Source organism: Gracilinanus agilis, chromosome 2 (assembly GCF_016433145.1).
Source record: "Gracilinanus agilis isolate LMUSP501 chromosome 2, AgileGrace, whole genome shotgun sequence".
Taxonomy (NCBI): Eukaryota; Metazoa; Chordata; class Mammalia; order Didelphimorphia; family Didelphidae; genus Gracilinanus; species Gracilinanus agilis.
The window spans coordinates 359,823,006-359,838,455 of record NC_058131.1 but is presented as its reverse complement, the minus strand read 5'-3'; the positions used below and the strand labels follow the sequence as shown (position 1 = coordinate 359,838,455).

The 15,450-nt window shown below is 37.0% G+C and overlaps 1 protein-coding gene across 3 annotated transcripts in view; it reads left to right on the top strand.

Annotated features, from left to right (window-relative positions):
- The first annotated feature begins 5,868 nt into the window (after positions 1-5,868).
- JAKMIP2 (janus kinase and microtubule interacting protein 2) overlaps positions 5,869-15,450 on the top strand; it is an 82,808-nt gene continuing 73,226 nt past the window's right edge. For all 3 annotated transcript variants that reach the window (XM_044661669.1, XM_044661668.1, XM_044661667.1), the window contains exon 1: positions 5,869-6,267. In XM_044661669.1, coding sequence (XP_044517604.1) covers positions 5,884-6,267 — 384 coding nt within the window. In that variant the 5' untranslated portion in view covers positions 5,869-5,883. The remainder of the gene's footprint in view (positions 6,268-15,450) is intronic.

Here is a 15,450-nt window from a genome sequence, read left to right as displayed (position 1 = left end):
AAGGAAGGAAGGAAGGAAGGAAGGAAGGAAGGAAGGAAGGAAGGAAGGAAGGAAGGAAGGAAGGAGGAAGAGAGAAAGAGAAAGGAGGAAGAAATACTTTTATTGTAAAAAATTTTGAAAAATAAAAATAAACAAAATAAGCAACTAAACCCTAAAATAACCACATAACAAATTTATTTACATTTAAAATTTTATATTTTAATTAAATTTATTTATTATTTTTATTATTAATAATTATAATTATTAATTAAAGATTGTTTATTTGATAAATTAAAATAAATTACATTTTAAAATAAGATGATATAATGCTATTGCATAGTAAAAAGAACAGGGAAGTTGGGGTTTGGAATTAAATATTGTGATCAGATTTGATCAATGTACCCTCTGAGATTCCTTCGAATGCTGAGATTTTGTGATACTACGAACTCTGCCACTAATTTGTTATGTAACTTTCTCTGGACTTCTTATTTCCCGTCTGAAAAATGATGGGAATAGAATGGATGACCTCTAAGCTCTGTCCTGGTCAAAACTCCAGGATCTATATTCCAGTAGTATTATCTTGTTCCCTTGGTGAGGGAGCAGGTCTAGAAATGGAATCAACTTTAAAGATCATGTAATTGAATTCCCTCATTTTACAGCCAAGGAAATTGATGCCTAGAGAGGCCATATGATTTGCCCATGGTCACAAAGGGAATAATTGGCAGCTCTGGGATTCAAAGCCTATTTCTAATTCTACTCTTCTAACTCCACGACAGCATGTTATAATACAGGGCTATGCCTCTCCTTTTCTTCTCCCTGAAACATGAGACAATCATTCCTGCATGGTTTTTAGCAAGACTGCTCCAAAAGAGATTGAAAAATTGAGTTCTTTCTATCAAATAGGAAAGCTTGTCTTGAACTGGATGAGCAGCACTCTAGTAGATATCCAAATATCCAACTTCTCAGGATTTTTATCCTTGTCCTGCCCTAAGAAGTCCTCATCTCTGATCTTTACCGTGGCAAGAAGAATGAAATTTATCATTTCTAACTCCTCCACTCATCCTCAACCCTTATAGAAAATCTGTAACAGTCTTCTCCTGATATCATGTAGCACTACATTTCCCCCTTCTCTAATGTGCTTATCAGAAAGACAGCATGGCATTAAGGATATCCTTTGGTGAATAAAAGACAAGGTTTATAGTCAGAAAAAACTGCTTTAAGTCCTGCCTCTGACAAGCAACATACGGGACCCTGGGTTAGTGACTTAATCTCTCAACACGCCAGAAGAAACTCAAAGAATATTATAGTTAAAGAAGTTTCTGCCACAAGAGAGCCCTATGCCAAAAACATCACAAATTTAGATGCTCACACAAAAAGGGAGGAGGGGATGCATTTATTGCATAATATTGCTCTATGAGAATGAACATTATATCTAAGTTAAACTTTATAGATCTCTTCCTACCTCCCACCCCCACCTTTTGCACACTACTCTAGACTTAGTAGAGGCTTAATAAATGTCAGTTGAATGAATTATAAAATTTTACTTTAAGGAAACAATTTTTCTCCAATCTAAGTAGTAAATAAAATCTCCAGTGCTCATGAACACATAATAATAACAACAAATACTATTACTGCTACTGCCCTTTATATAGTACTATAAGGCTTGCAAAATAACTTATAGACATTATCTCATATGAATCTCACAACCTTGGAAAATAGATGTTATAATTAACCTCATTTTATAAATGAGGAAAGTGAGGCTTAGAGTGGTTTCTCAGAGTCACGCTGCTAGTATCTAAATGGGAACTAGAAACTGATGAGGTTAGATGAGCTCTAAATCCATTCCATCTCCAAGTTTTATATTGTAAGATACTTTTCAGAGGGAATTCTAAGCTTTAATATTCCATTTTAAATTCTAAGGTCCTTTCAGTCCCAACATTCTATATTCTCAGTCAATCCAGTAAACATTTTTTAAGTACCTACTCTGTGCTAGGCAGTGTGCTAAATGCTAGGGATACAATTAACAACAAGAAAGGGGGCAGCTAGGTAGCTCAGTGGATTGAGAGCCAGGCTCAGAGATGGGAAATCTTGAGTTCAAATCTTACCTCGGATACTTCCTAGTTATATGACCCTGGGCAAGTCACTTAAACCCCATTGCCTAGCCTTTACCACTCTCTTGTTTTGGAACCAATACACAGTACTGATTCCAAGATAAAAGGTAACAATTTAAGAAATAAATAAATAAAAAGAACAAGAAAGACAGTCCCTGCCCTCATGGAACTTACAATCTCAAGGAAAAGAAAGACACAAAAGGAGGCAAGAATGCTGAGGGGAGAGATGGGACATCAGGGAAGTTTACTGAAGCCAGGAAAAGCAGTAGATGTAAAGGGTAGTGAGCTGAGAGTCCAGTTTCTGTGCTCTATAAGGAAAGGTATTGGGAGGAGTTTGGTACTCTGACATCCAGCCTTCCAAACAGAGGGGAGAGAGGAGCTAAGGGAGTTGGTATCAATAACTTAACAGCATGAGTAATAAGTTTAGAAGTATTAATCTTATCCTGGGCAAGGCAACTTCTTCTGTAGAGTAGAAATTACATAGGGCAGCAGACACAATTTGGAATATTCTCAGGTGGTTTTCATTACTGACATACTATGATAACTATTGGTCAGACTGAGTGGCCTGATTTAACTTTGGCAAAGGCAAAGGGAAAGGAATAGGCCAACATCTAGCTAACATTCTTTTTTAAGATTTGTAAGCATTACATTTGAGCTCATTCAAAACCTAACCAATAGAATGAATATTATATAAAAAAAAGCAAAGTATCTAAAGCACACATTCTTCCTAATTCACACATTCTTAAGTCTGAAAAAAAGGTTGATCTTAAGCTTGGAAAAGGCTAAATGTTTAATCTGTCTCTTGCCATTAGTTTTTAAGCAAACTAGATGAGATTAGCTTCCCTTTGCAAGAAAGAGGAGAGTGATGGCAGGAATTTTGAATGAGCAGATTTGCCTTCTTTTCCACTTCCTTCTCTCCTAACCTCTGGAGGGTGTCTGGATAAATAAAGTCCTAATAGAGTAGATATATACAGTGCTCCACTAATCTGGCAGCAACCCTCCCAAGGGAAGGAGAAATTCAAAGGATCTATATAATAAAGTAATTTTATTATAAATAAATAAAGTTATAATTTCAGAAGACCAGACCTTGAAAGGCAGAATATGGATTATGCCAATAAATTAGTTAAGGCTCTATAATATATACTCTTAGACATTAGAGATAAAGAGAATAAATGAACTGAATAATAAAAATGCTTTAGGAGCTTTGAGAAAGTGCCTTAATACTGTTTCAAATGATTAAAAATTTCTTTCATGCTTCTCCAATCCTCTACAAACTAAGTACTCCCTTTACATCAGTTCTTATATGGCATAACTTCCAAGCATCTCAAAATCCTAGACATTCCTCAACTCTTTGATGTCTTTCCTAATTTGTGGTATTCAAATCTAAGCATAATATTCCATATACCAAGTAGAGTAGAATGAATTATCACCCTCAACAAATACTATATTTCTGTGAATGTAGCCTAAGATTTCATTAGCTTAGGGACTACCTAATGGCACATTAATCATACTGACCTAAAACTCTTAAACATTTTCCATATTAAATACTGTTTGACTATTCTATACATGTCTTATACTTCTGTAGTCAATTTATTTAAACTCGAATAGTGGATTTGACCATCATCTGTTGTATGTTTTATCTCAGATTTGGCTCATTGTTCTAGTTTGTGTAGATATTTTTGGTTCCTGACTTTTATCCAGTGTTTTGGCAATATCTTTCACTTCCAATGAAATCTTCAAAATTGAAGAACATGAAGTTATGCCTTCATTTATATCATTAATATGGTTCAGTGGTCCTTCTTCCATTCATTGTCTGTCTTACACTCTTCCATGATCCTACTTCTTAACTTAGGTTAAGATTCCCTTCTGCCTCTTCATATTATTTTTTTCATTTGTTTTCCTTTTAAGCCACTTGATTCTTTCAAGTAATTCTTCATTCCTCCTGATAACCTCAGTAATAGAGGGCCATGCCTTTAAATTCATGAGCCATAAATGATTAATATTCATTCAATAAGTTCCAGACCCATCTCTCTTTAATCTCACTGTCCCACATCTCGCAATCTTGTCAATCACCATAGCAAGAGCATCTTTGGCAAACATCTTGATGAAAGCCAGGCATACTATATCTATGGCATTTCACTCATACACCAGGCTTGGCTTTGTTAAAAAGGGAATTAATTTTATATGGAATGACTTGTTCTTGATGATCTCTGTTGGATGTTAGTGACTTTTCCTTTTTAAAATATTCACAAATCAGCCCTTCCCTAATATGTTCTACTGTTTTGCCAAAAATAGAAGTCAAGCTCATTGGCCTTTTATTTCACAGGTTGCATCCTCCAATTTTTAAAAAAAAATTGACACAAATGATCATCTTCACTCCTGTGATGCTATTTGTTCTCCATGACCTTTCAAAGATAGATGATGGAGGCTCAGAAAAATGCATCAAATTTTTTTGACACCTTAGGATATAGTATGTCTGGGGATAGTGACCTGGATTTATTGAGAACAGATAAATACTGCCCTATTATCCTTTCCAATAATTTAGGCTTTCAGCTACCTACAATTTTTTTCTTTCCCTCTTGACCCAGAGACCATACTTTTGGGTTTTAAAATATAGAAGATGTAAAAGAAGAGTTAAATAATTTTTCTCTCTCTTAGTCATCTCTTTTAATTATTTTTTCCTAATAAATCACATGTTTGATCTTCTTCATGTCCCTAATACAGCTCTTTAAAAAGCCCTTTGTATTATCCTTAAAATTTATCACCAAATTTAGTGAAATGAAAAGCAGGCTACCTTGACATGAATGAAAGGGAGGAAGGAAGGGAGGAAGGAAGAAAGGAAGGAAGGAGGAAGCAAGGAAAGAGGGAAGGAAGGAAGAAAGGAAGGAAGGAAGGAAGGAAGGAAGGAAGGAAGGAAGGAAGGAAGGAAGGAAGGAAGGAAGGAAGGAAGGAAGGAAAAGAGAGAGCATTTTTTTACAGTTTAGTGTGTGCCAAGGATTATTCTAAGCACTAGGGATGCAAAAAGAAAAAAAAACATAGTCTTTTCTGTCAAGATGTTTTCACTTTAACCTAGGGAGACAATATATCAAAGAAACTCCAGCTATAGGGTCGGTACAAAAGCCTGGATGTTCTAAGAGTTTAGTGGCAAGTTATAAGTCCCAGGTTGCCTCAGTAAGTCAAATGGCAGGGTATAAATACAGGGCAAGTGGTAAAGCCTTTCACCTGAAGAATAAAAGGAAGCAGTGGCAGGGCAATTGGTAAGACCTAATGGCCTTCTATCTCATTTGAAGAAACTGGTGATTCCTATGTCATCCAAGCCATGTGAGTAATCAAGTAGCCCATATAAGTTTTGGTGAACATGAGTATGCGAAGGAGGATAAGGGAAGGGGAAACCAAAGGAGAAAAGATATCTAATCTCCAAACCCCATCCTGAGTGGATTCTTAATAGTATGAAATCAGAGGAAGGGCTAAAGGAAGAAGTCAGTGAAGAAAAAAAATGCGTTTAAATCTAACCTCAGACACTATGAGCATTAGTTTCCTCATCTATAAAATGAGGACTATAACAGAGCCAATCTCATGGGTTGCTATGAGGATCCAATAAGATATAAAAAGAACTAGCACATGTTAAAATGTTCCATGAATGTTCTTCTCTTAATTCTTTTTTCTTTTTCTGTTCTAGGTGGCAAAGCTCGAAAGGGAGAAAACCCAAGAAACAAAACGGATCCGTGAACTGGAGCAGCGCAAACATACAGTCCTGGTCACAGAGCTCAAGGCCAAACTCCATGAGGAAAAAATGAAGGAACTGCAGGCTGTCCGAGAGAACCTGATCAAGCAACATGAGCAGGAGATGGCACGGACGGTCAAAGTGCGTGATGGGGAGATCCAGAGGCTCAAGTCAGCCCTGTTTGCCCTCCGGGATGGAAGCAGTGACAAAGTAAGGACAGCGTTGACCATTGAGGCCCGTGAGGAGGCCCGGAAACTCTTTGACTCAGAACGTCTCAAGCTTCTACAGGAGATCACTGACCTCAAGTCAGCCAAAAAACAGGTGGATGAGGCACTGAACAATATGATCCAGGCTGACAAAATCAAGGCTGGGGACCTACGGAGTGAGCACCAGTCCCATCAGGAAGCCATCTCCAAGATCAAATGGGAATGTGAGCGAGACATCCGGAGGCTGGTTAGTAGAACTACTTAGCAGGGGTTGATGGAATGTGATTTCACACACTTCCATTGTTGCTGAGATTGTGTATTACCAGAACAGTTTGATCTTTGGAAAATATATCTCCCTATCATTGTCCCTATTGCCTGATGAATTGATACCCTTCCCTGAAAACACAAGGAAATTGTATTCAATATCACACACACATATACACAGAATTGGGCCTGTGGAATTAAAATCCTTTGACTCCACCTTTCTATCCTGGAAACTGTGCTCTTTTAATGCTTAAATTATATTAAAAGTTCACGTTTCTATGGTGCTTAAAGGTTTACAAAGGATAAAAAATGCCTAAGGATTTAAAAGCTTATAGTTATCTTAAATAATAATAGAAAATGCAGCTATAATGGAAGAAAAATATAAGATCAGATTAGAAGACAAAAGACCTAGATTCAAACCTTTCCCCTTCCATTAATTTAGTATATGACCTTAGTCAACTCTCTTTCATTCTGGGTCTCAGTTTCCAATTTGATCAAAATGAGGTAGAAGATATAATGGCAGAAGAAACAGCTTTGCAATCATAAGACTTCAGGTCATATCTTGCATCTGACAATGATTGCTCCTGTGGCCTTGGTCAAGTCACTTAACATCAATGTGCCCAAGTTTCCTCATCCATAAAATGAGGGAGTCATACTAGAGGGCCCTTTCTGGAGCTCTAGTTCTATGATCTCTACGGTCCTATGAATTCATGATCCTATGACTCCATGAATGTCTAAAGGTTTTTAAATATATGCATTCCTCTACTCTGTGAAATATCTAGTACAAGAATTATTATCTTCATTTTGCAGATAAGAAAATCAACGTCTAGAAAAGTGAGTTTAACTTACTCAAAGTAATACCTAGTTAGTAAGTGACTGGGCTAAAATTCTAACTCAGGGTCCCCTGACTATCTGTACCATGGTACAGATCTCTCATCAAGCACTTTTCTACAAGTATTTATAAATGGATTCCTTTGGACCCAGATGTCAATACCTAGTTACCTAAATAGAAATAACCAAGAGCATTGAACTCATTCTCAGGAGATGTGGGTTTCAATCTCACTTAACATTTACAGACAAGTCACTCCTATTTCCTGGGCCTCAATTTCTTCATCTGTGAAATGTGTATAATATTCCTCTGTTAGTGATAACCAGAGGATACTGATATTTTTGGTACCTAACTCACAGGATTGCTGCAAAAGCATAAAGTGTTTTACTTATCTTAAAGCACTTTAGAAATGGGAGCTATTTAATTCTTGCCACCTTTTTTCAAATCATTTTGTCTTTGTGAATTATTAGAGATGGATTATTTTTAAAGGGTCACCCTTGTGATTTTCAGAATGCTACTGGGAATGTCTTAAGTAGATTTTCCTGGTCAGCTGTCCAAGGACTCACACTTAAAAGCAGAATGCAAAAATGCATATGCTCAAATAATTTAAAAATAGAAACTGCCCTTCCCAAAGAAAGTTTCCTAGATAGGGGCCATATTGAAAGCAAAACAATCCTTAACAGCCACTTATCTAATAGTTTGTTTTCTAGTCTTATCTATTCTCCTGAAGAGATTCTCTTTCTTGATGATATGATTCTCCAAGAAAGAGACTTGTGGTTCTCTTACCCTTATTTGATAATATAGCTATTGTAAGCAAAAGCTAACAAAAGCACCCCATGGTGTCTTTGAACAACAAAGCCAAGAAAAAGAAGCCCTTTAAGCACCTAATACCAGAGTGGTTAGTATGCGAAACCCCAAATTAGAGCAAAATTTAAGAAGCCTTTTATCATTAGAATGAACTCGGTCTTCCCAACATGTTGGTTTCTTTGGAAAATCTATTTCCTAGATGACTTATAGATTTTAAGTGAGTAATTTTAAAAATCGGCACTTAAGACAGTATTTAGGTGCTTTGTTTGACTTAAATTTTAATTCTGTAAAGTCACTATTATGAGTTTCCTTTCTTGATGTCCTCCTGAAATGTTAAGGCCATTTCAGTGGAATGCTAGCTGTGGCAGTCCCTCCCAGGCTGTTTGCCAGGACAGTTCAGAAATAAATCATGAGTCTTTCATCTGAAGATTTAATGTAGCTAAGGGCAGAAGGGCTCATCTCCAGAAGTGGGAACCCTTAGGAGTGACTTCCCCCCACCCCAACACCCACTCATGGAAGAGCTAGAACCTGTGTGGATCTGAAACTGAACTGAAACATTGGATCTAAGAAGTCATCAAATAAGTATAGTCACCATGGCTCCAATCTGTTGTTGTTTTTTTATCCCAATATACCCAGCCCTACTGTGTTCTGAAATGAATCATAATTTTTGAAAGTTGTTTTTGTTCCATCTCATTTTGTGTTTTTTGAAATAGAGGAAAGAGTACTAGATTTGGAGATGGAAGCCTTGGACTGCATTTTAGCTCTGCTATTTAATATCAATATTGCCTTGGGCAATTTCCTTCCCCTCTCTGAGTACCAATATCTTCATTTGAAAAAATAGGGAATTGGACCAAATGACCGCTGAGACTAAATAACTTCTGACATCCCTTCTAGATTAATAACTATGATTCTTTTTTCTAAGCACTCCATTCATGATTCTGTTTAATACAATTGCTAACACCCCCTCCCCAAAATTCAAAGGCATGTAGATAACATGGGCTCTGCCCTACCCTTGGTCTTTGTAAAGAAATTGGCTCATAGAAAGGAATAGGAGACCATGAACTATGCAAACAACAGATAAGTGGAAGGAGTAAGGAAGTCATGTTCAACGGTTTACTATTCAGACCTTTCTCAAGGTGAAATCCACAAGTGGATCCTGCCATTGATTTGCCATATAAAGCATTTATTTTTGCTGACTTCCTTCCATTGGTATATGATACCAATGAAGCTTCTAGCTTCCTTTTATAATAAAAATTGTTCCCTTATTAGAACTTTTTAAAAAATTAAAGTGGAGGGGCTTCTTTCATTATCCCTACAGATATGCCTAGTCATAGTTTGTATTTGCCTGCCTCACTCTTCCCATTCTGTGATTCATATACCCACAACCAAGGTGTTCCCTTCTTTTCTCCCCTGTCAAACATGATCTCACATTTGGAGCCAAGAGATCTTACTGGACATTGAGTTCTAGATCTAGAATTGTAACCTTAGAGGAACCTAGTCCAATCCCTAAAACTACTTTTACACTTAAATGACAGATCAGACCTTAAGGTATTACTCTACTCCCTTTCCTTTCCCTCTGATATTTCAATGTGAAGTGAGAAAGAAGTCAGTCTAAGGTAATGAAACTCAGAATGGAATTTGTAGGCACCATCCAATGGGCAAGGGAAGGAATTGAAGAATTAAAGATCTTCCTATACCTCTGATATGATTCCAAGGAGTTGATTGACCATTCAACCAAAGAACAGTATGTGTCAGGAAATCTGGTGGACTGATTTTGGTGGGAGAAGAACTAGATTCTAATCCTGATTCTGCCATTTATTAGTCCTGTGATTAGTTCTATGAGTTATTCCATTCAGCCTCCAGCTTGTCTTGGTATTTGAAACATGGTGACTATGTGAGGATCAATTGAAACAATGGACCTATTTTTAAAGTGCTACAGAATTTTTTTCTCATCCTTTTTAATATTTATTGGAATTTTGAAAAAAGAGTGAAAACAAATTCAGTGCAAACATACATAGAGGTATGTCTTTACAATTCTTCTAAGAAAAAGGAGCCTAAGAATAAAGAAGTCCTGTAAACATAGCACACTTTCAAAGCCACATAGTGGAAGAAATGGAATTCAGGATTCTCTTTACAATTAAAGGCTGAAACACACATTCCACTAGTATGGGAACAAAGAGGCTTCTCTCATTTCCAGAATGTTTTTAATTATCCAATATTATTTCCTTAAAGTAATGACATTTTACACACAACACTGAAGACATGTTGAGAAAACGGGCATCCATACAACCACGTCACGAGCAGGCAACATGATGATCACATTCAATTAGAAATGGGCTTCAGTCTTCTTCTTTTTCCTAATTGGCTCATTGGAAAGGCAGGGCTCACTGGATTCTCTGGGATTAAGCATTTACAGGATTCAAATCAGTCTATTATAGAATTTTAAAGCTGTGGTGGAGTGTAGAGCATGCTGGATGTGGAATCAGAAAACCTAATTACATGGTACAATGGAAAGAATGCAGGCTCTGGAGCCACAGGACCTGGGTTCAAATTTTATCTTTAACTACACTTCCTAGTAGTGTGACCTTGGACAAGTCATTTAATTTATGTTTGCCTCAGTTTTCTCATCTGTAAAATGCTGATGATAATATCACCTACCTAGGGTTGTTGTGAGGATCAAATAAGATAATAATTGTAAAGCCATTGGCACAGTGCCTGATACAAAGAAGGTGCTATATAAAATGTTAGCTACTGTTATTATTATTATCATCATCATTATCATCATCAATTAATCAAAATAAATAATGACAACAGTAATAAAAATAAATTTAAATTCTCTGTAGTAGTCAAAAGTTCAAAACCACTAGTGTTGCAGTTTAGGATTTTTTTTTAAATTTCAGAGGACCTAAAAGTGCCTATTTTAAAAGAATGCAGATTTTCATTTTTTAAAAATTGTTAAGAGTTTTGAATCAAAGATTGCTCAAGCTGGAAATAACTTTGAGGTGATATATTCTGTTTATATAGTAAAGGAAACCTGAGATCCAGAGAAGGATTTAAGATCACAAGATCATAATTCCAGAGCTGGAGAGAACCTTATGGGTCATCTGGTTCAACCCCCCTGTTTTATAATTGGGGAAACTGAGGCATAGAGAGATTATATTTTTTGTTCAAAGCCCCATAAGCAGTAAACATGAGAGGTAGGATTTCAACCCAGGTTGTCTGATCCAAGAGCTGGTTCTCTCTCTGCCATAACAGTAAGAGTGACTGGCTTATGGTCACATAGCTAGTAAAAGGGAGAGTTGAGTAGCCTGGCCCTCTAGACTTCAAGGCCATAACCATTGTCATTACCCTACATCTGCTTTGCAAAGCTCTTTATCACAGGAGTTGGAGGGAGGTAAAGAACATGTTATTTCCTCTCTAATTATCCTCTGAAAACTGGTCCTGGGATTTTCTTTCAATGGACAATAACAAAATACTTACTGTTTTAAAAAATACAGCAGAGATGTTTTACCTGAATATTCGCTATGTATGTTATACCGATATGTTTCTAAATATAAAGTAACAAGGGCTTGGAAAACTGTCAACGAAACTACAAGTCACCAATCTGTCAAACAAATGTGTGATTCAAATAAATGCAAGATTAAATTTTTTTGGTTTCCAGTGTCCATGTAGCACCTGAGAGTTAGTGATACATCGAAGATGTTGTTCAGTCATGTCTGACTCTTCATGACCTCATTTGGGGTTTTCTTGGCAAAAATACAGAAGTAGTTTGCCATTTCCTTCTCCAGCTTATTTTACAGATAAGGAAACTGAGGCAAACAGGGTTAAGTGATTTGCCCAGGATCACACAGCTAGCAAGTGTCTGAGGCCAGACTGAAATCTGAGGCAGAACTCAGGTCTGCTTTACTCCAGGCCTGACTCTACATCCACTAAGCCACCTAGCTGCACAATTGAATACTATACCTTCTTTTAAAGTCAGTGGGACATTATTTAATGTACTAGCCAGGTACCATATCTTGCCTTGGAACTGCTACACAGTATTAATTCTAAGACAGAAGTTAAGGGTTAAAAAAGAAAAGAATATGAGTTTTTTGAAAGTAAGGACTTTTTAAAAGTCAGACTTCCTAGGCATTTGGTAAATAGTGGTTAAATTGAATGGAAGAGGGGGGCACCAAGGTAAAACCCTGAAGGCACAGAAGGATTTTAATACTCTAAAGAGGGAGTGTCTTCTAGGTGTCTGTAAATAAATGGAGGCAGGAGAAGTCAGAGTGGGACGGAGAACGAAGAGTCTCGAATTTGGCTAGAATGGAGAATCTGTGAAATTGGAAGTTAATGTCCTTTCCAGTTCTGATTCTGTAACCCAGTAGAGGAGTTTCAAGTCTAATGGCTGATGCTGATATGGCCCTATGGAGTTTACAAAGTGCATTACATAGTTACATATCTATTTGCGTTGATCCTCCCACATATGTGAGGTCAATAGGGCCAAAATTATTGTCCCATGTTGTAGATGAGAGAGAGCATAGTATAGTGGATAGTGACCTGGCCTCTGAGTCAGAAAGACTTATTCTGAAGGGCAAAGGGAAGCCATGGGAGGCTTCTGAGCAGGAGAGAGACATGGTCAGAACTGGGCATCAGGAAAATTCTTTTGGCAGCTCTCTGAAAGAGGGATTGAAGGGGAGGGGGAAGAAATTAAGGAGGCAGGTCAATAGGCTATTTATAATGGTCTACCTGAGAGGTAATGAGGGCTTGAAATAGTGTAGCAGCAGCCGAGTTAGAGGACAGATAAAAGTGACTTGGACACAGACAGTGGCTCACAGATATTAACTAATATGCAAAAGGTATAATGATATTACTATGCCTCATCTCTAGAAAAGAATGGAATCCACTGAATTTTATTAGAAGAGCCCTGGGTTTAATTCAAAACAGCCAGGATTTGAGTGACAGCTCTGATACTATCCAGGTGATCTGAGGCAAATTATTTCAGTCCTTTGGGGACTCAGTTTCCCCACAGCTCTCAAAGCATTTCAAGTTATAGGGGGCCTCTCACACACAAATAATCCTCTGAATAGCCCAGTCTAGTACAATGGGAAAAGCACAGAAGTTGTAATAAGAGAGCTTATGTTCAAGTCTTGCCTTGGGCACTTACTACCTATGTCCCCTTGGGCAAGTCTAAAGTAAAACTCTCTGGACCTCAGTGAGTTTATTTGTAAAATAAGGCTTTGGGTCTACATGGCCTCTAGGGCTCCTTCTTTCTCTAAGTATATGCTCCTAAACTGCTACATAAATCACTAAATCACATCATCCAGGACCAACCCTGCTGCTTATAACCGGTAACTTCTCCCCCTGGATTTGTGATATTGATGCTGAAGTTATAACTAAGTTTTGGTTCTTCTGGGATATGGATAAAGAAAACAGATCATATGTCAGGATTTCTCCAAGTTCTTTGGACTATGAGACTCAGAGTCATCCATATTAAGCCACCTCAACTTAAGAATGTGCTTGTAATTAATCTATACTTTCTTTAGCTCTAATAACAATAGCCAACATTTCTATAGTGCTTTGCACTTTATAATATAATTTTCTTAAAATAGGCAGCTAGATGGTACAGTGTATAGAATGCTGACCCTGGAGTCAAGAAGAGTCATCTTTTGAGTGCAATTATGGCCTCAGATACTTACCAGCTGTGTGGTCCTGGGGAAATCACTTAATCCTGTTTGCCTCAGTTTCCTCATCTGTAAAATGAGCTGGAGAAAAAGGACAAACCTTCAGTATCTTTGCCAAGAAAACTCCAAATGGGGTCTTGAAGAGTAGGACATGATTGAAAAAAAACCAACTGAACTGACTTTCATACTGGGGCACTGAGAATCTTTTTTTTTAAAAATCTGAATCTATGTGTTCATCAATGAAGAGAATTCCTGGTGTGGAAACACTTTCTACCAATGCAGATCTACCATTGCTTTCTAACTTAAGCATATCCTAGGACCCTGAGAAAAGTGATGTGTTCAAAAGATACACCCATTGTGTCTTAGAGATTGAATATGAACCCAAGTGTTTCTTAAGACACGGTCTCTAAACACAATGCTGATATTCAAACTAATAATTGCCATTTCTATTTGACCAGTCAGAAAAATGAGGTTTAAAGTGATGAGATGATTTGGCCATGACCACATAGGAAGGAAGAGAAACAAATGCTTATTAATTATCTGTTATGTGCTAGGCACTGTGTTTAGCACTTTACACATTTTATTTTTCATTTCACCCTCAAAACAACCTTAGGAGGTAAGTACTATTATTATGCTCATTTTATCATTTAAGGAAACTGAAGTAAACAGTAGTTAAATGACTTGCTTATGGTCACACAGATAATAAGGCAAACCTGAAGGCAGATTTGAACTCAAGTTTTCCTGACTCCAAACCCAACCTTTTATCCACTGTGCCTGATAACCAGTAATTGTCAAAGCTAGGCTACAAACTTTATTTTTTACTGTAAGACCAGTGCCCTTCCCAGAGCACTAAATCATCTATTCATAATTATCAGACTCCAGGAAGAGCTAAGATGACCATCTTGCCAATGAGGAGGTGCCACATAGGATAGCATGGAGACAAATTCCAACAGACTCTAGAGGGCTATATTCATTTTACAGTAATAAAATGACCCCAACATAGTGTTGTCATTTTGGTCCTCTATAAGTATAAAGGACTACAACCTGTAGTACCTGAAATTTTAACCAATAAATAAAATGAGACCATTTCTCTGAGTATAATATCATTTATTAATAAGGGCGTGCAGTATGCTAATAAAGAAAGGGACAATTACATGTGGCTCTGTGTGGAAAGACAGGAAGCTAAAACAGTCTAATACGAATTTTCTAATTAGACATAGTGTACCATTTGGACCTCCTCTGGCAATCCCAATTGGTGGATATTTTATTTTATTTTATTTTTTAAAGATCTCTTTCAACTTTATTTTTAAAATGTATGTTAAAGTATTTTTCCATGGTTACATGATTCATGTTTTTTCCCTCTCCACTCCTGGAGCCAACAAGCAATTTCACTGGGTTATACATGTATTATCCCTCAATACCCATTTCCATGTTATTCATTTTTGTAATAGAGTAACATTTTAAAAACCAAAACCCCATATCCTATATTCATATAAACAAGTGATAAGTCTTTCTTCTGTGTTTATGCTTCCATATTTCTTTCTCTAACTGTGGATAGCATTCTTTCTTGTTAGTTCCTCATGGTTGTTCTGGATCGTTGCATTGCTATTAGTAGCAAAGTCAATTACATTTGATTGTTCCATAATGTTTCTCCTGGTTCCATTCATTTTGCTCCACATCAATTCCTGGAGGTCTTTCCAGTTCATATAGAAATCCTCCAGTTCATCATTCCTTAAAGCACAATAGTATTCCATCACTATCACACATCACAATTTGTTCAGCCATTCCCCAATCAAGAGACATCCCCTCATTTTCCTTTTTTTTTTTTTTTTTGCCACCACAAAGAGCAGGCCTAAAAAAATTTTTG